This window comes from Leucoraja erinacea, unplaced genomic scaffold (assembly GCF_028641065.1).
Source record: "Leucoraja erinacea ecotype New England unplaced genomic scaffold, Leri_hhj_1 Leri_1130S, whole genome shotgun sequence".
NCBI lineage: Eukaryota > Metazoa > Chordata > Chondrichthyes > Rajiformes > Rajidae > Leucoraja > Leucoraja erinaceus.
Genome location: NW_026575375.1, coordinates 19,585 through 39,713, shown reverse-complemented (window position 1 = coordinate 39,713; position 20,129 = coordinate 19,585). Strand labels below are relative to the sequence as shown.

Here is a 20,129-nt window from a genome sequence, read left to right as displayed (position 1 = left end):
CCTCCTCCACTGTCACAGGTAGGCCAAATGCAAATTGGAGGAACAGCACCTCATATTTCACTTTGGCAGCTTACAGCATGAACGTTGAATTCTCTCACTTCAAGTAGCCCTTGCATTCCCTCTCTCATCGTCCAATTCCACCCTAGTCGTTATTCTAGTTTCACTATCGTCCTGATGAGTTTCACTGTTTGTATAACTCGTTATTACCTTCTCCGCAGCCAACAATGGACCATTGTGGGCTTCACCTTTTCTCGATCATCATTGCTGGCTTTGATTTGTCCTTTTCATACCTTTGTATCTTTTCATATCTCAAGTTTCCCTCTCCCTTGACTCCCAGGCTAAAGAAGGGTCTTGAGCCGAAACGTCACCTATTCTCCAGAGATACTGCCTGACCAGTGGAGTCTACAATTTGTGTCTATTTATGGTGTAGGCCAGCACCAGCAGTTCCTAAACATAATCTTCGTGACCCCAAAGAAGGGTTCTGAGCTAAAACATCACCTATCTATGTTCTCCAGAGATGCTGCCTGACCCGCTGGGTTACTACATCACTTTGTCCTTTTCTGTAGACCATCATCTGCAGTTCCTTGTTTCTGTTGCATAGATTATCAGCCATTGGATTCCAACCCTGTTCCTTTGAGCTGGATTGGACTTGATTCATGATCGGACTTGATTATAGGCTTGTATTCACTGGAGTTTAGAAGGATGAGGGGATATCTTATAGAAACATATAAAATTATAAAAGGACTGGACAAGCTATATACAGGAAAATGTTCCCAATGTTGGGCGATCCCAGAATTAGGGGTCACAGTGTTAGAATAAAGGGGAGGCCATTTAAGACTGAGGTGAGAAAAAACTTTTTCACCCAGAGAGTTGTGAACTTGTGGAATTCCCTGCCACAGAGGGCAGTGGAGGCCTAATCACTGGATGGATTTAAGAGAGAGTTAGATTGAGCTCTAGGGGCAAGTGGAATCATGGGATATGGGGAGAAGGCAGGCACGGGTTATTGAATGGGGAAGATCAGCCATGATCACAATGAATGGCGGTGCTGGCTCGTAGGGCCAAGTGGCCTCCTCCTGCACCTATTTTCTATGTTTCTATGTTTCTATCGTTGTAATTATCTGCCTATTTCACCACACTGTGTTTCCTCTGGAGATTACTGTAACTGACTGCACTATTTACAGCAATTTTGATTAGAATGTTCTGAGAAATCACGTGATATTTTCTCTTGCATAGAGGGACTAACAACCAGACGCTGGTATTGAGGCCTGTAAACATTTTATTTCATTGTATGAAGCATTTATTTGTTTGATTACTGAACACGTACAAAATAAAGCAGGGAATGAGATTACTTGGTTCTGGAAGAGATGTGTAACTTCTAACTGGGGCTACACTTCATTTAGTTGTATCCTTGTGTTTTGTTTTCCCTTATTGGGCTGGAATTAGAAAAGGGAAACAAGGATTGAGAAAGGCTAAAGAATGCAAGATGAATTAACAAAAAAAAAATTGGGGGCTTCATTAACCGATTAACAAAGGTAGAAACATGCTGTCCCAGGTCAGCTGGCGGTATTGTGCCTTATTCTGGGCTCCATAAAGTGTACGGGGAAGATGTTGAGTTTAGAGGTACAGCACGGGAAATGGGCCCCTTTGCCCACCGACCAGCGATCCCCGCACATTAACACTATCCTACACACACTTAGGACAATTTTACATTTACACCAAGCCAATGATCCTACAAATCTGTAGGTGTGTAGGTCTTTGGGATGTTGGAGGAAATTGAAGATTTCAGAGAAAATCCACACAAGTCACAGACTATACAGACAGCACCTATATTCAGGATCAATTCCGGGTCTCTGGCACTTTCAGGCAGCAACTTTATGGCCAATGTACTGCCCCATAGTCTTGAACTGAATTAAAACATACAGTAGCTGTAAAGGGGGACATAGCGTCACTTGGAGATTTAAAACTGAAAATGGATATTTTCATTTTTTTAGTAACCAAAGTTATCAACGTATAATTTTTTGTGTGTTGTAAAACAAAATATAGTGGCACAGCTGTGAGACTTGCTGCCTCACACGCCAGAGATCTGTGTTCAATCCTGTCCTCGGGCACTGTCTGTGTTGAATTTGCACATTCTCCCTGCAAGTGTGTGGGTTTCCTCCCATATCCCAAAGATGCATTGGCTATGTAGGTTGACTTGTCTGTAAAATTGCCCCCAATATGTAGAGAGTGGGTGAGGAAAGTGGGTTAACAGAATATGTGTGAATGGGTAGACAAAAATGCTGGAGATACTCAGCAGATGAGGCAGCATCTATGGAGTGAAGGAAATAGGCGATGTTTCGGGTCGAAACCCTTCTTCAGACTGATGTGAGGGTGTGGGCGGGACGGGAAGAAGAAAGGAAGAGGCGGAGACAGTGGGCTGAGGGAGAGCTGGGAAGGGGGGAGGAGAAAGCAGGGATTACCTGAAATTGAAGAGATCAATGCACATACCGCTGGGTTGTAAAACTGTCCAAGCAAAAAAATGAGGTGCTACTCGTCCAATTTACAGTGGGCCTCACTCTGGCCATGGAGGAGGCCCAGGACAGAAAGGTCGGATTCAGAATGGGAGGGGGAGTTGAAGTGCTGAACTACCGGGAGATCAGGTTGGTTATTGCGAACTGAGTGAAGCGAACGCCAAGCCTGCGCTTGGTCTCACCGAGGTTGATCATACGCTGAATAATCCAACCACATTTTTGTTTGGAAAGAAATAGTAGAAATTGCATTCATTGCAATGTGTAAAAAGAGTTGAGATACTGTATTATAATTTTGCTGCATGTCATTGTGGGATATATCATGTCTTGATTGGTGAATATGTTTAGCTTGTGACTTTATTTGAAGCAGAAATAATATGTGAATGCTTCATTGAGCATAATTCCGACTGCGGTAACTACATGCAAGCCGTCTTAAATGACCACCTAAACTGTCATTTGGCAACTTAAAAAACTGCCAAGGTTGCCCGGCTGTCAACAGAGAAAAAAAATTAAGTGAGAGCCCTGCAAGGTGTATAATATTTTTGACTGTCATAGGCCTTTCTTACATATGCTGTCCACAACGCACTGTATTCTTTAAACAACCCTTCAGTAATTTTCCTTGCCCTCCATTTCAGAATAATAGTGTTTTAAGCCAATAACTCGACACTAGCACTGGCAATAAATAAATAAATGAAGCGCAGCTTTCCAACCCCTTATCTCATTGGCCACGCTCGGCTGCAAATCGGTGTCAATCTGGTGGACCATCTTCCTCTAGTCGTGGGGGTGGGGTATTGGGAGGGGCCTCACAAGTGGAACAGCTTAGGGCCTCAATGAAACGATCGCCCAGTCTGCATATGGTCTTGCCGATGTATAAGAGTCCACTTCTTGAACAGCGGATACAACAGATCAGTGTGGAGGAGGTGCAAGTGAATCTCTGCATCACCTGAAAGGACCATTGAGGTCCCTGGACAGATTCGAGAGAGGAGGTACAGGGACAGGTGTTGCATCTACTGCATTGCAGGGGAAGGTACCTGGGGAGGGGTTGTTTTCGGTGGGAAGGGATGAGTTAACCAGGGAATTATGGGGGTAACGGTCTCTGTGGAAGGCGGAAAGGGGTGGATATGGGAAGATGTGACTAGTCCTCCCTAAATAGAGAATGTTCATTCTCCTTGATTTGTAGCTTCCGGTGACTCTTCTAAATTCTCCAAGAACAAGAACCTGATTTCCCAACAAATCGTCAAAGTTTACACACACACACACACACACACACATTAATTAATCCGTGCATCTATAACTTTTAATAAAAAAATGTGTTTCTATTGCAATAAACCATATATTAATTGCAATACAATGTCAACTAGGCATACATGCTTTAAAATGCTGAAGCAATAATGCAGTATCATCTGAGACAATAATCCATTGGAAAGTTACAGATTACTGCTAAAAGAATTGCATAAATAATAAAAAACTTGCAGTGGGAATATTGATAGATTTTAAAAAAGCATTTGATACCGTAAATCACAACATTTTACTCATGAAACTGGATAGGTATGGCATCAGAGGGGTTGGATTGGATTGGGTGAGAAGCTATTTAAGAAACAGGCAACAATTTGTAGAAATAGGTGAACATAAATCAACTTACATGAACATAACTTGTGGAGTACCTCAAGGGTCTGTGTTAGGTCCAAAGCTTTTCATAATGTACATTAACGACATATGCAAAGTATCAAATATACTGAAATTAATTATATTTGACGATGATATGAATATTTTTTGTTCCGGTGGCAATTTGAAGCAGATTTGGGAAGTCATCACATCAGAAATGAATAAATTAAAACAGTGGTTTGATGTCAACAAATTGTCTCTAAATTTAAGCAAAACAAAGATTATGCTATTTGGAAAACATAAAAGTACAATTGAAAATAGATAACATAAGTATAGAAAGAGTATATGAAAATAAATTTCTTGGTGTGATCTTAGACCACAAAATCGGCTGGAAACCACATATAAACCACGTCAAAGCAAAACTGGCAAAGTCTATAGCAATATTGGGAAAATCAGGACACATTCTGGACCACAAATCATTACATACTTTGTATAATACACTCATATTGCCATATCTGAGTTACTGTGTGGAGATATGGGGTAACACCTACAAAACCAACCTACAGCCGTTATGCACATTACAAAAAAGAGCAATAAGAATTATCAATAACATTGGATATCTTGAACATACCAATTTATTATTCTTAAAGACACATACACTGAAGTTCACCGATCTGGTTAAATTTAAGACTGCGCAAATCATGTACAAAGCAAGAAATAATTTACTTCCAAGAAATATACAAAAACTGTTTATGGAAAGACAGGGTGGGTATAATTTGAGAGGGGAACATAATTAAAAAAAAACTCAATGTCAGAACAGCTCTTAAAAGTATGTGCATAGCAATCTGTGGTGTGAATTTGTGGAATGGTCTGGAACAGGAGATAAAACTTAGCACAAACATAATTCACTTTAAAAAGATGTACAAAAACACTTGTTTAAAAGGATATTGGGATGAGGAAAGGTGATTGTGAGTGAGATATTTGTTATGCTGATTGTATTGGGAAGGGTGATTATAGAGAGATGGGTTATATATATGACTAAGATACTGTATAGTATATGAGGGTTTTTTTTCTTTTCTTTTTTGTATGGCTTTGTAAATATTTGATTAGTGTATAAATGTAAATAATTTGGTGTACATATAGCTGCTAAATTTATATAAGATAATTAGAAACAGTTGAATAATGGGTTGGAATGAATAAGCTTTGGCTTCTTCCTGCTCATTTTCGGACACATACGATTTCATTTATTTATAGATATTGTTTATGACACTTTATAAATATTTTTGTTTTGTTTTTTGTATGCTGTTTCACACTTGCTTTTTATTATTTTATTCTGTTCGAAATAAATAATTAAAGTAAATAAATAACTAAATAAATGTTTAAGAAGGAACTGCAGATGCTGGAAAATCGAAGGTAGACAAAAATGCTGGAAAAACTCAGTGGGTGAGGCAGGATTTATGGAGCGGAGGAAATAGGCGACGTTTCGGGTCGAGATTCGTCTTCAGACAACCGAAACGTCACCTATTTTCTTCGCTCCATAGATGCTGCCACACCCGCTGAGTTTCTGCAGCATTTTTGTCTACTTCTGAAAGAATAATGCATAGAGCACAAAGTGCTGGAGTAACTCAGCAGGTCAAGCAGCATTTCTGTAGGATGTGGACAAGTGACGTTTCAAAATCGGGTAGGAGAAAGCTGATGAGATGGGGCAGGACAAGGCCTGTCAAGTATCCTCACCTCCCACCCCCCCCCCAACTTTCTCTCCCCTACTACATTAGTGTGAAGAAGGATCCCAACCTGAAACATCACCTATCCATGTCTTCCAGAGATGCTACCTGACCCGTTGAATTACTCCAACACTTTGTTCTACGCAAAAATACAGCTTCTACAATTCTTTAAAGGTATCAAAGGTCTTTATTGTCGCATGTACCAATTAAGGTGGAGTGATATGCAACTTGCCATACAGTCCTGCTGAAAAAAAGCACCAAGACACACAACTACATCACAGTCAACACAAACATCCGCCACGGCAGATTCCACATTCCTCACTGTGATGGAAGGCAAAAATGGTCCAATCTTCCTCCTCTTTATTCTCCCGCGGTCGAAGCTCCTGAGGCTTGGAGTTCCGCGGGCTCCGTTATGTTAAGTCCGCAAGCATCCATGGTCGATCCCTGGTAAAGGGATCGCGGGCTACGAGATGTTAAAATCCCGAAGGCGACCACGGTCACATATGATGAGCATGTGGCGGCACTGGCCTCTACTCGCTGTAGATTAGAAGGATGAGTGGGGACCTCATTGAAACTTACTGAATCAGTGAAAGGCCTGGATAGAGTGGATGTGGAGAGGATGTTTCCCCTAGTGGAAGAGTCTAGGATCAGATGCAAAAACGTCAGAATAAAAGACGACTAGGAAGAATGTTGTTAGTCAGAGGATAGTCAGTGAATCTGTGGCATTCATTGCCAAGTCAATGGACATTTTTAAAGTGTAGATTTGTACTCTTGGCTGATCTATCTCTCCCTCCCAAACCCATTCTCGTGCCTTCTCCCCATAACTCCCGACACCCATACTAAACAAGAATCCATCTATTTCTGCCTTAAAAAATATCCATTGACTTGGCCTCCACAGACGTCTGTGGCAAAGACTTCCACAGATTCACCACCCTTTGACGAAATAAATTCTTCCTCATCTCCTTAAAAGAACATCCTTTAATTCTGAGGCTGTGACCTCTGATCCTGGACTCCCCCACTAATGGAAACATCCTCACCACATCCACTCTATCCAGGCCTTTCACCATTCGGTAAGTTCCAATGAGGACACTATGGGCACTTGGGGGAGGGGGAAGGATGAGGAATTAGACCGAGGATTTGTCTATCGGTTGAGTGAAACGCAGTGGAAAACAGCTGGAATGTTTCTCGGTTACTTCTTGGAAGAGAATCAATTCATCACTTTGATATTTTTTTATTTTACTAATCTCCAGAACTTTTCCCTCCTGCCGCACCTTCCTTCGAATACTTTGGTAGCAGCATCTTGTTGGTGATTATTTCTCTGATCTCTGCCTGCTTCTTCACAGCGGTGAGTGCCTGAATTCGCTCAATGAAGCCGGGCTTCACCTCATCTTTCTCACCCTGAATCAGGAGGTCAATGTAAGCCGGGGTGGACAACGGGTTTGGTCTCAGGGCTATTTCTTCAAGTCGTCTAATGCCCTGGGATAATTCTTGAATCAGCTCCAGAACTGTGTTCCCCATCTCAGCAAACTCCTGCTCAAGTGACTCCCTAACCTTCTGCAGGCTCATCTTCTCACCTTTGTATTTCTTCTCATACTTTTTCTTCAGTTCGTTGTACGTCCTCTTCTCCTTTTTTGTTACACAGACATACCTGTACTTTTCCCTTCGGTGTTTTCGTGAGGCACACTTCCCCGGACAGACTTTACAATTTCCCCACCAGTCCATTGACGTACACCAGTATTTGTAAATATAACCTGCATACATACAGGGGTCGTGACAACTGTATTCACAAACTGTACAGTTGTTTACTAATGGAGCATCACTGCCAAGTTTCCTCTTTTCTTTAACAATCACATCAACCTCGTACTCAAAGTCTTTATTTTCTTCCAGGTTGGACTGGTTTTGGTCCAGAACTTGTTGGGATTTTTTGAGCTCCTCATATTTGGTCAGCCCTGCTTGGATCAGAGGCTGCAACCCGGCCACTACAGACTCCAGCTGGCTACGTTCCTTCAGAACCTCTCTGGTCAGGAGCAGGCTCCTCGCCTGCATCGTGCTCAGAGCTGTGAAGAACTTTTTCATACTGTTTGTCCCCATCTTCCAGAACATCAGGTTAAAGTCATTATCTTCTTCCCCGCTGTTAGATCTCCCCTCGACGCCAGAGGTCGGACGCTGGGCATAAATGGCAGAATTGTTAAACTTGAAGTGTACTGGCAATCCCTTTTTGTCTTTGGGGCAGGGTACCTGGGCGACTTTCAGGGCCTCCAGAACTGGGGGGCGCTGCCCGTCCGCAAACGTCACCAGTATCTGAATGTTCCCCGTGATATCTTTGCCAAAAATGGAAAGGATGGAATCAAAGACATATTTCTGTGTCTGGGTCAGGCGAGCCAAGGATGCTTGGACGACGAAACAGACCGCGTCGATCTGATCAATGCCCTGTGGGGAAGTGAAGAACGTGCGGATTTGCTCAGTGATCTGTCGATCCCGGCTGATGCCCCTGGTGTCCCCGAACCCTGGCGTGTCGATGATAGTCAGAGAGCAGTCGATGTTAAACCCTGCCTGGTGGTGGAGATGGTAGGCAGTGATGGAGGAAGTCTGGCTCTCAGCCTGGGATTTTCCCGTCTCCTCCTGTATTAACTGGTATCTGAAGTTGTCCCGCCACTCCACGCCCAAGATGTAGTTGATCATCCCGTTGATGAGGGTTGTCTTTCCTGATCCAGTTGCCCCCAGCAACATAATTGTCTTCATCTTGTGCATAGTGGTGGGCTTTCCTAAGGAGCATTTCACAAGCTGCTTGGACTGATTAAACACCTCCCTCTCTAGGTTGAGCTTGTAAATGGAAGGGTTTCCTTTGGTTATTAATTGAGCTTGTTCAAGAAGTTTCAGGGCAATTCTCTTTGGTCTGTGTGAACTATCATGTCTGTCTTTTGTCTGAACCTGCTCCCATGATCTGTCCAATGCAATAGACTTGAACAAAGATTCTTCCTTGTATTCATTCCTGTATTGAAATACGTCGGCTCCAATCTGACTTTGTCCATCGCCGGACAGTGTTGGGTTGGGTGAACGATCCTGGAAGACCGGTTTACCAGGAGGACTTGTCGGCCGGGTGGAGACCATGTAGATTTCACTGGCCTTGCTGACCCCTACCTTGGTCACTGCTCTGTATCGGATGTGATATTCCTGGTGTGACTCCAACCCAGATATCGTGAAGGAGTGGGATGCGTCAGGTGTATCTAGTATTGTCCATTTCTCCTGCTGGCTACCTCGATACTCTACCTTGTAGCCCACAATCTCATCAGAACCACATGTGGGTGGCTCTAACTGCAGCATCACACTGTCGTGTGTTGTCCCACTCGCTGTTGGTCTCTCAGGCTGAGACGGGGGTTCAAAGCAGCGGCTCCTCACCATCACACCTCCGTACAGGTAAATAGACGCACCCACGTTACTGTCATCCTGTGCGGATCCAACAAGGAATTTTACTTTCTCGTCCCCACTGTTGGCTGTGGCAAAATCCAGGAACAGTCCTGATCGTTCCTTCATCTTCTCGGGTATGGACGATAAGTGAAACCAGCGCTCGCTGTGTTGTGTTGTATTGGCTCCGGCAGCAGGAGGTGGCATCTGCATTTTCTCTGCTGTGAGAGATCGGAGGTAATTGATTGCCTCCGTCAGGTAGAACTCCTCCTGATGCAGTGTTGTGAATGTGAAACAGACCACGTAGTCTGTTACTGGACCCATCAACACTTTATGCAACTCTCTCCTTGATTTCACAACAGGTATGTCTTTCATTATCCTGAGGCAAAATCCCACAACCATCATCTCCCATTCCTTGTCATCCAGCCATGTGGTCAGTGATTGGTGTTTAAATGGTGACTGTTCCCTGTTCTTCAATATGTCCACCAGCAACCCTTCCTCCTTCCCACCGCCGCGAATGGACGGCAAAACTCTGGCTAAGGTCCCTTGGAAAACCAGTTTGTACTCCAGACACATCTCTCGGAATTGAAGTATCCTGTCCCCGATCTCAGGAAACTGAACTGCGACACTGTCTTTCATCAGGTCATTGCACCCCATCGCGGCCTCACTGAGCTGTTCCAGGACACACTGGCAGCGATTGACCAGTCCCACGCTGATCTCCCTCACCATCTGAGCAGCTTTGGTATCCAGTTTATTGAGAGGATAGAGCCAGACTGTGACGGGCACTGAATGTTCTCCATCTGGACCCAGGAGGTGTGGCAGTGTTGCGCAGATATTGATGGCGTCTTTGAAGGTGGTGGGATTGTTCTTCAGTGAGAAATCCCCATAAAAGGTGCAGCTAAACTTCTCGGCCTGAGTGCTCTGTTCTTCTGTCATTTCTAGGGAGGCCTCTCCCTCGATCGCAATCATAGGGAGACGTTTAATCATCACCTCCATGTTGCCTTGAATATTCTGTGTGTTCTCTGCTGAAGAAGCCATTTGATCAAACACAAAGAAGGCCTGGGCCCCATACAGCACTGCTATAATGACATGGGTGGCTGAGCCCTCATCAAACACACTCGGGTAGGTAATATTCTGTCTCCCTAAGTGACTCATCGTCAGTTGTTCAAACTTGGTTGTTGCTTTGTACTGAAGGGTAACTCGTGCTTGTTGCTCTGATTCCTTCGTGTCTCTGAGATATTTTGCCGACCCTTTCACCTCCACCAACCCACCCAGGAAACTCACTTTCAGTGACTCTGACACATTGAGGGCATTGGATTTCTTCTCCATGGAATCTGATGCAATGATGTGAAACACGGTGCTGGGCTGGTCATGACGATCAAGGTTGCTCTGCAGTGTCTGCAAGTCCCACAAGGTGACGTCTACAGGATAAATCAGCGATCAAAACTGTTAACGTTGTGAAAACTACTCAAAGTGAATAATGTTCCTTCAGTAGATTCAATCTCTGTGCAGGATGTGTCTTGGGCTGAAAGTAAAACACTCTACACTCACTGGACTGATCACATGAGCAATAGGTGCGGCATGGTGGCACAGCGATAGAGTAGCTGCCTTACAGCGCTTACACCGGCAGAGACCCGAGTTCGATCCTGACTACGGGTGCTGTCTGTGCAGAGTTTGTACGTTCTTTGTTTCCTCCGAGATCTTCAGTTGTCTCCGAGATCTTCTGTATCCACCCGCACTACAAAGACGTGCAGGTTTGTAGGTTAATTTGCTTGGTATCAATGTAACATTGCCCCTAGTGTGTGTAGGATAGTGTTAATGTGCGGGGATTGCTGGTTGGTGCGGACTTTGTGCGCCAAAGGGCTTGTTTCTACACAGTATCTCTAAAACTAAACTAAAAATACATTGAGTGTTACAGCAACTCAGTGGGTCAGGAGGCAATTCTGTAGAACATGGATAGGCGATGGTTTGGATCAACTTCAAATATTCTTCAAATATCCATGTTTAGTTTAGTTTAGAGATATGGCGCGGAAACAGGCCCTTCGGCCCATCGGGACATCGCCAACCAGTGATCCCCGCATACTAACACTATCCTACACACACTAGGAACAATTTATAATTTTATTAAGCCAATTAACCTACAAAGTTGTACGTCCTTGCAGTGTGGGAGGTAAACCGGAGATCGCGGAGAAAACTCACGCAGGTCACGGGGAGAAAGTACAAACTCTGTACAGACAGCACCGGTAGTCAGGATTGAACCTGGGTCCCTTGTGCTGTAAGGCAGCAACTCTACCTCTGTGCCACCGTGCCGCTCAATATTCAATCCACTGTATAAACTGGACTATAACTGAGAAAGGTTGTGGTCACCATTGTGAGATTGGTCACCTGAACCTATGGCCCTGCATTGACCACCACTGTATCATAGAGTGATACAGCATGTAAAGAGGCCTGACTTGCCCACATTGACAAACATGTCCCAGCGACACAAGTCCCACCAGTCTGCGTTTGGCCCATACCCCTACACACCTGTCTATGTACCCATTTAACTGTTTCTTAACCATTGGGATGGTCCCTGCCTCAACTACCTCCTCTGGTAGCTTGATCCATACACCCACCACCCTTTGTGTGAAAAAGTTACCCCTCAGATTCCTATTAAATCTTTTCCCCTTCACTTTAAACCTATGTCCCCTTGTCGTCGATTACCCAACTCTGGGCAAGAGACCCTGACAAAATCCTTCATAAGTTGAAATTCATTGAGTGGAAGGTATATGTGAATCCTACCACAACCAGAGAGCACTCCTGAACCACTATCTACCTCGTTGGTGACCCTTGGACTACCCTTGATCGGACTTTGCTGGCTTTACCTTGCACTATACGTTATTCCCTTATCATGTCTTTCGATTCACCTACTCTGGGCTCATGTGACTTCATGATTTGTGTGAAGACATTCCAGTACCTGGGATCAGAGCATCTGATCGGCAGTCGTACAGCATTCCCAACTGGAAAGGCCGGCCCAGAGTGGCCAGTTGCAAGCACTCACTCATCACTGAACCGGAAATGGACAGTCAACAAAATCCGGTGATCTGAAACAGAATGAGAAATAAAATATGAAGATGAATCCACTCGACGTACGGCTTCTTGAACATGTGACCAAAAAGGTTTTTAGAGATAGTGTGGAAACACCCACTGAGCCCGTGCCGTCCACGATCCCCGCACACTAACACTATCCTACACACGCTAGGGTCAATATACATTTATACCAATCCAATTAACCTGTAATTAACCTGTAAACCTGTACATCTTTGGAGCGTGGGAGGAAACCGAAAATCGTGGAGAAAACCCACGGGGAGAACGTATAAACTCCGTACAGACAGCGCCCGTGGTCAGGATCTAACCCGGGTCTCTGGTGCAGTGAGTCAGCAACTATACCGCTGCGCCAGTGTTTATGTAGAGGCAGGGTTCGAAATGAACGGTTGCCCGGGTCCCACTGACCACTCAAAGCGCCTCCAGGCAACCTGAACACCGAGTCATTTTGCCCGGCTTGGCAACCAGATACTGGTTTGTAACGAAGATAGACACTGTATTGCGTGGGAAAGATACTAGGTGCGGGGTGAGGAAGGGTCGGAGCAAATGACGGGCCCCGAACAGCGGCTCCATCTCCTCCACCTCCCGCCTGCCCTGATAGGGACCAAAGATCCTATAGCGGAGCAAGATAGGCTACTCCTGCTAAATGCAATGGACTGACGTGTAGTACGCTATGGAGGGGATCATGGGCATTTTTCCACGACCATTTTAGCAACCTGAGCCTACCTGACCCGACCCGACTCGCACTGTAATCAATGTTGCGGGGCAACAGTTTGTGTGGGTCAGATTCATAAATCTGTCAGTTCAAACTTCTTGTCAAGAATAAAATTTGATTCTGGTAATTGTCTTTTTTAATGTTTTTTAAATCATTTCTTTTTAAATGGCTCACAAGCAGTGTTTGAGTTGATTTTGTAGTAACCGGAACCGACCCGACTCGCAGGGTGATTGACAGGAGGGGACGTTGTGCGTGATTACAGGGTTAGATTCATAATTCTGTTCGTTCATAATTCTGTTGATTCTTGTTAAAGAATAAAATGTTTATAAACACACATACATGAAAATTATATAAATGTATATAACACACACAATTATATTTCTTCTAATCCAATAATGAACTTTATTTCAGACTAGACAAGGGACATTAAATAAGAAACATTGTAAATAAGAAACATTGTAAACCTCCCTGCAACTTCACACACACTAGGCCTTATCCCCCCGGCACTCTCTCGCCTGCTCCCTCACTACAATGTCCCCCCTCTTATGTCCCTCTCCTCGCCGCCCCGGGCCCCGCACTCCTTCTCCCCGCTGCCCCGGGCCCCGCACTCTCTCTCCTCGCCGCCCCGGACCCCGCACTCCTCTCTCCCCGCTGCCCCGGGCCCCGCACTCCTTCTCCCCGCTGCCCCGGGCCCCACACTCTCTCTCCCCGCTGCCCCGGGCCCCGCACTCCTTCTCCTCGCTGCCCCGGGCCCCGCACTCCTTCACCCCGCTGCCCCGGGCCCCGCACTCTCTCTCCCCGCTGCTCCCCCTGCCCGCCCCGGGCTCTCTCTCCCCGCTGCCCCGCACTCTCTCTCCCCCGCTGCCCCCGCCCCACACTCTCTCCCCCGCTGCCCCGGGCCCCCACACTCTCTCTCCCCGCTGCCCCGGGCCCCGTACTCTCTCCCCGCTGCCCCGGGCCCCGCACTCTCTCTCCCCGCTGCCCCGCACTCTCTCTCCTCGCTGCCCTGCACTCTCTCTCCCCGCGGCGCCGCGCGCCGCGGGCCCCACACTCGCTCTCCCCGCGGCCCCGCGCCCCACACTCTCTCTCCCCGGACCCCACACTCCCTCTCCCCGGACCCCGCACTCTCTCTCCCCCGCTGCCCCGGGCCCCGCGCTGTCTCTCCCCGCTGCCCCGGGCCCCGCACTCTCTCTCCCCGCTGCCCCGGGCCCCGCACTCTCTCTCCCCGCTGCCCCGGGCCCCGCACTCTCTCTCCCCGCTGCCCCGGGCCCCACACTCTCTCTCCCCGCTGCCCCGGGCCCCCGCACTCTCTCTCCTCGCTGCCCCGGGCCCCACACTCTCTCTCCCCCACTGCCCCGCACCCTCTCTCCCCTCTGCCCCCCCCACACTCTCTGCACCGCACACTCTCTCTCTCCCCGCTGCCCCGGGCCCCGCACTCTCGCTCCCCCGCTGCCCCGGGCCCCGCACTCTCTCTCCCCGCTGCCCCGGGCCCCACACTCTCTCTCCCCGCTGCCCCCGCACTCTCTCTCCCCGCTGCCCCGGGCCCCACACTCTCTCTCCCCACTCCCCGCTGCTCTCTCTCCCGCTGCCCGGGCCCCACACTCTCTCCCCGCTGCACCCGCACTCTCTCTCCCCCGCTGCCCCGGGCCCCGCACTCTCTCTCCCCGCTGCCCCGGGCCCCACACTCTTTCTCCCCCCGCTGCCCCGCTGCCCCGCACTCTCTCTCCCCGCTGCCCCGGGCCCCGCACTCCTTCTCCCCGCTGCCCCGGGCCCCACACTCTCTCTCCCCGCTGTCCCGGGCCCCGCACTCCTTCTCCCCGCTGCCCCGGGCCCCGCACTCTCTCTCCCCGCTGCCCCGCACTCTCTCTCCCCGCTGCCCCGGGCCCCGCACTCCTTCTCCTCGCTGCGGATCCAATCTTTGGCCGGAAGCAAGAAGCCGGGAGCAAGAAAGCGGAGCAAGATGGCGGAGTCAGGTTGCTAAAATGTGTCCTATAATCACCCATGAATCCGCCCATGAGCGTACCTGACGTTTGCATCCAAGGTTTCCGTGCGGTTCCCAGAGGTTTTTGTCAGTCTCCCTACCTGCCTCCACTACCTGCAACCTCCGGCAACCACCTGCAACCTCCGGGAACCGCACGTAAACCTTGGGTGGGGCGCAAAGTCTCCAGAGGTTTCCGTTCAGGTTTCCTAAGTGGGACAGGGGCATTAGAAGAAGGGTTTTGACCCGAAACGTCACCCATTCCTTCTCTCCAGAGATGCTGCATGTACCACTGAGTTTTTCCTGTCTACTGAGAGTTAGATTTAGTTCTTAGGGCTAACGGAATGAAGGGATATTGGGAGAAGGCAGGAATGGGGTACTGATTTTGGATAATCAGTCATGATCATATTGAATGGCGGTGATGCATCGAAGGGCTGAATGGCCTACTCCATCTATTTTCTATGTTTCTTTGTCCTTTCGATTAATTTGTGCAGGAAGGAACTGCAGCAGCTGGTTTTCACTGAAGATAGACAAGTCAAGTCAAGTCACATTTATTTATATAGCACATTTAAAAAACAACTCTCGTTGGCCAAAGTGCTTTACATTTGTTATAAGAATAGTATAAACAAACAAACTACATACATATATACATGTAGCCCTCGCTCAGTGGACGTCAGGAAAGGCTTGGGAGTATAGATAAGTTTTTAATCTTGACTTAAAAGAGTCGATGGAGGGGGCAGTTCTGATGGGAAAGGGAATGCTGTTCCACAGTCTAGGGGCTGCAACCGCAAAGGCAAGGTCGCCCCTAAGCTTATGCCTAGAACCTGCATCACTCACCGATCAAGAAAGCGACCGTCTGTAGCTGTAAGGGGATTGCAGCGTTGGCGATGGGACGAATGGTCTTGCTTGGAGCTTCCCCCCAGCACAATCAGTGCTGAGTGCAGACACAGAACCTCACTGGACCGACCACAACCCCCGGCGCTAGGAGCTGAGATTTACCGAGACTGCTTTCAGCAAACACAAGAATCGACTCCAACGCCCGCAGCGATATCTGCAGAGAAAGGCTATTTATTCTCCAGCGGTCTCCACACCCGAGGTTGGAATGAGTTCTGGGAAAATACACTTTCACTTTCGGTCTTAATGTGCAGAAACAATGGACAGTCGCTCACGTAGTACCTGGCCATAAACGAGGGCGGTGCTCACCAGGTACAGCTTGTAAATACAGGTTTTTCAACCTTAAGTAACCCTTGCGTTGCCTCTCTCATCACCCAACCCCCCCCCCCCCCCCCCCCCCATCTCCAGTTTTCTAACTAATCTCACTATCGTCAGTATCACCGAGATGAGGAAAAACCTTTTCACCCAGAGAGTTGTAAATTCTTTGCCACAGAAGGCAGTAGAGGCCAATTCACTGGATGTTTTCAAGAGAGAGTTGGAAGAAGGGTTTCAACCCGAAACGTCACCCATTCCTTCTCTCCAGAGATGCTGCCTGTCCCGCTGAGATACTCCAGCTTTCAATCTCCTAAATTCTAGAGAGTATAAACCAAGTCTATCCAGTCTTTCTTCATAAGACAGTCCTGACATCCCAGGAATCAGTCTGGTGAACCTTCTCTGCACTCCCTCTATGGCAATAATGTCCTTCCTCAGATTTGGAGACCAAAACTGTACGCAATACTCCAGGTGTGGTCTCACCAAGACCCTGTACAACTGCAGTAGAACCTCCCTGCTCCTGTTGTCTTACAAGTACTATAAAAATGACGTTAAACTTTGAGGAGAAAGTTGAGCCAGACTTTGAGAGATTCCGGGATAACTTTCGCAAAGATTGAAATTGTAAATCTAGTTGTTTAAGAAGCAACTGCAGATGGCAGGTCGAATCGAAGGTAGATAAAAATGCTGGAGAAACTCAGCGGGTGCAGCAGCATCTATGGAGCGAAGGAAATAGGCGACGTTTCGGGACGAAACCCTTCTTCATTCCATTTCCTTCGCTCCATAGATGCTGCTGCACCCGCTGAGTTTCTCCAGCATTTTGTCTAAGTAAACCTACTTACCGTGAATGGATTTGAAAGCTCCTTATAAAAACGCAACAGGGTTGAAAGCCTTCCCGCTGTCAAATATGACAATTTCTCAAGTCAGAAAGGTGTATTGAATGATTGAAACATCGTCGACGACACCACACACACACACACACACACACACACACACACACACACACACACACACACACACACACACACACACACACACACAAACACACACACACACACACACCCACACACACACCCACACACACACACACACACACACACACACACACACACACACACACACACACACACACACACACACACACACACACACACACACACACACACTCCAAGTTTACCTTTGGGCCAGTCGCCCTCTACTGGGTCGAAAGGTGTTTGGTTTAAGTTTACCTTGAGATCGACACAAAGTGCTGGAGTAACTCAGCGGGACAGGCAGCATATCTGGAGAGAAGGGATGGGTGGCATTTCGGGTCGAGACCCGTCTTCAGAACCAAGTCAGACTTGACCTGAAATGTCACCCATCCCTTCTCTCCAGAGACGCTGCCTGTCCCGCTGAGTTACTCCAGCATTTTTGTATCTCTCTCCAGTGAGACAGACTGGATAGTCTATCTGCTACATTATTTACAAGCAGCTTAACGTGGACTCGTGTAAATGTTTCACAAGAACTACTAGAAGTCCTTCCATCCTGGAATTCCCCCACTATAGATTCAGTCAGTGTTAAAGAGTAAAAAATACTCACTCGGCGGCAGATATCCGGCTTGATGAAATTGCTCAGATCATTTCCACGTTGTATATATAGTGCGCTCCAAAGCTACACCCACGCTGCCCGTCATAGAAAAGCGTACACACAAAGTTAGACACAAAGTGCTAGAGTAACTCACTGAGTCCACACTGATCAGCGATCCATTCTAAATGCCAGTGAATACAAGCCCAGTCGATCCATTCTTGCATCATATGTCAGTCCCGGGAATTAACCTGGTGAGCCTAGGCTATTGAGGGAGTGCAGAGTAGGTTCACCAGGTTCATTTCCGGGATGGCAGGATTAACATATGACGAAAGAATGGATCGACTGCGCTTGTATTCACTGGAATTTAGAAGCATGAGAGGGGATCTTATAGAAACATATAAAATTCTTGAGTGATTGGGCAGGCTAGATGCAGGAAAAATGTTCCCGATGTTGGGGGAGTCCAGAACCAGGGGTCACACAGTTTAAGAATAAGGAGTAGACCATTTAGGACTGAGATGAGGAAAAACATTTTCATCCAGAGAGTTGTGAACCTGTGAAATTCTTTGCCACAGAAGGCAGTAGATGCAAATTTACTGTATGTATTCAAGAGAATAGATATAGCTCTTAGGGCTAATGGAATCAAGGGATATGGGGAAAAAGCAGGAATGGGGTATTGATTCTGGATGATCAGCCATGATCATATTGAATGGCGGTGCTGGCTCGAAGGGCCGAATGGCCTACTCCAGCACCTGATTTCTATGTTTCTATGTTTCTATTCCTGCACAATAACACTATCCAACAAACACAAGGGGCAATTTACACTTATACCAAGCCGATTAATCTGCATACCTCTACGACTTTGTAGCGTGGGAGGAAACGGAAGATCTCGGACAAACCCCACGCAGGTCACGGGGAGAACATACACGGGGAGAGCGGGCGGCGCCGACTTCAACATCGGGAGCCTGGGAGCTCCAAACCGGCGCGGCCTTGTCGGCTTCGGAAGCCGCGGTCTCCGGTAGGGAATCGGCCGTTCCAGGTGGCCCAGCCGCTGAGAGGACTCTCCTGACGCCGGGGCAAAACCACCCGGCGAGAACGGCCAGGAACATCGGGCCTCCGTAGAGGCTATAGCGGAGGCCTCAATAGGCCTGACTTTGGGAGAACTAGGGATGGGGACTGGACATTGTGCCTTCCACCACAGTGGCAACCATTGTGGGGGGATGATTTTTCTGCGTAAGTGATTATTTTAGTTTGTGTCCAAGATGACTGTCGTGAAGGGAGAGTGGACGCTGGCACGGTTTAGCTGCCGCTGCTCTCTCTTCACATTGTGTTTTTGATTTTTTTTTTGTCTTTGGATCGAATTATGTCTTTAATTTGTGTATTGGTTATGTCTTTATTATTTATTTTACTCCGATTATATGTTTTTACTCTTGTTAAATTCTGTAAGGTGTCCTTGAGACTTTGAAAGGCGCTCACAAATAAAATGTATTATTATTATTAAACTCTTTTCCTCTGGTCCTTGTCCTCTGGTCCTCGATTCCCCTACTTGATTAGGAGGGATATGGGCCAAACGCAGGCAGGTGGGACTAGGTGGTTGACAGCACCCGTAGTCGGGATCGGACCCGGGTCTCTGGCGCTGTGAGGCCGCAACTCTACCGCTGCGCCACCCTCTGGCCATTTTGTCCTTGTTCCATACTGTTCTAGGTTGAACATTCTACACTTCTCCACATTCCCATCAACTTCCCAAGTTTCTACCACTCACTTGCAAACCCGGGATATTTACAGCAGCCAAACAACCTGCCAACAAACTCATGAAAGGCTGTTGATCTGAAAAATATTCTTATGAAACAAGGAACTGCGGATGCCGGTTTACCAAGGAAAGGCACAAAGTGCTGGAGTAACAGGAAGGGGGAGAGAGGGTGGGGGAATGTGGAGGGTGGGGGGGGGGGGGGGGGGTAGAATGGATGTGGAGAGGATGTTTCCACTATTGGGAGAGTCTAGGACTAGAGGTCACAGCCTCGGCATTAAAGGATGTTTTTTTCGGAAGGAGATGATGAGGAATTTCTTTAGTGAATCTGTGGAATTCTTTGCCACAGAAGGCTGTGGAGGCCAAGTCAGTGGATATATTTAAGGCAGATATAGATAGATTCTGGATTAGTACGGGTATCAGAAGGCAGGAGAATGGGGTTAGGAGGGAGAGATAGATTAGCCATGATTGTATGGAGGAGTAGACTTGATGGGCCGAATGGCCCAATTGTTCTCCTATCACTTATGACCTTCTGACATAACCCAGCAGGTCAGGCAGCATCTCTGGAGAACATGCGTAGGTGATGTTTCGGTTGGGA

The 20,129-nt window shown here is 47.3% G+C and overlaps 1 protein-coding gene across 2 annotated transcripts; it reads right to left on the bottom strand.

Moving 5' to 3' along the window:
- Nucleotides 1–3,774: 3,774 nt before the first annotated feature.
- Nucleotides 3,775–17,913, bottom strand: LOC129715349 (uncharacterized). 2 transcript variants are annotated; one of them, XM_055665225.1, is made up of 4 exons: nucleotides 17,800–17,913; nucleotides 15,856–16,069; nucleotides 12,198–12,324; nucleotides 3,775–10,662 (listed from the first exon to the last, which is right to left on the bottom strand). In XM_055665225.1, exons 3-4 carry the CDS (start codon nucleotides 12,283–12,285, stop codon nucleotides 7,076–7,078), a joined length of 3,675 nt encoding a protein of 1,224 aa, XP_055521200.1. In that variant the 5' UTR covers nucleotides 12,286–12,324; nucleotides 15,856–16,069; nucleotides 17,800–17,913; the 3' UTR covers nucleotides 3,775–7,075. The 2 variants fall into 2 exon arrangements, with proteins under 2 accessions (XP_055521200.1, XP_055521198.1); XM_055665223.1 differs by lacking the exon at nucleotides 17,800–17,913 and adding an exon at nucleotides 17,064–17,225.
- Between the last annotated feature and the right edge of the window lie 2,216 nt (nucleotides 17,914–20,129).

What these genes read in the sequence shown, in the direction of transcription:
- LOC129715349 (XM_055665225.1), bottom strand. Translation starts at nt 12,285, where the DNA reads ATGAGTGAGTGCTTGCAACTGGCCACTCTGGGCCGGCCTTTCCAGTTG. An exon ending in ATCAGATGCTCTGATCCCAG is followed by an intron (nt 10,663 to 12,197) that starts GTACTGGAATGT and finishes TTTATCCTGTAG; the next exon opens with ACGTCACCTTGTGGGACTTG.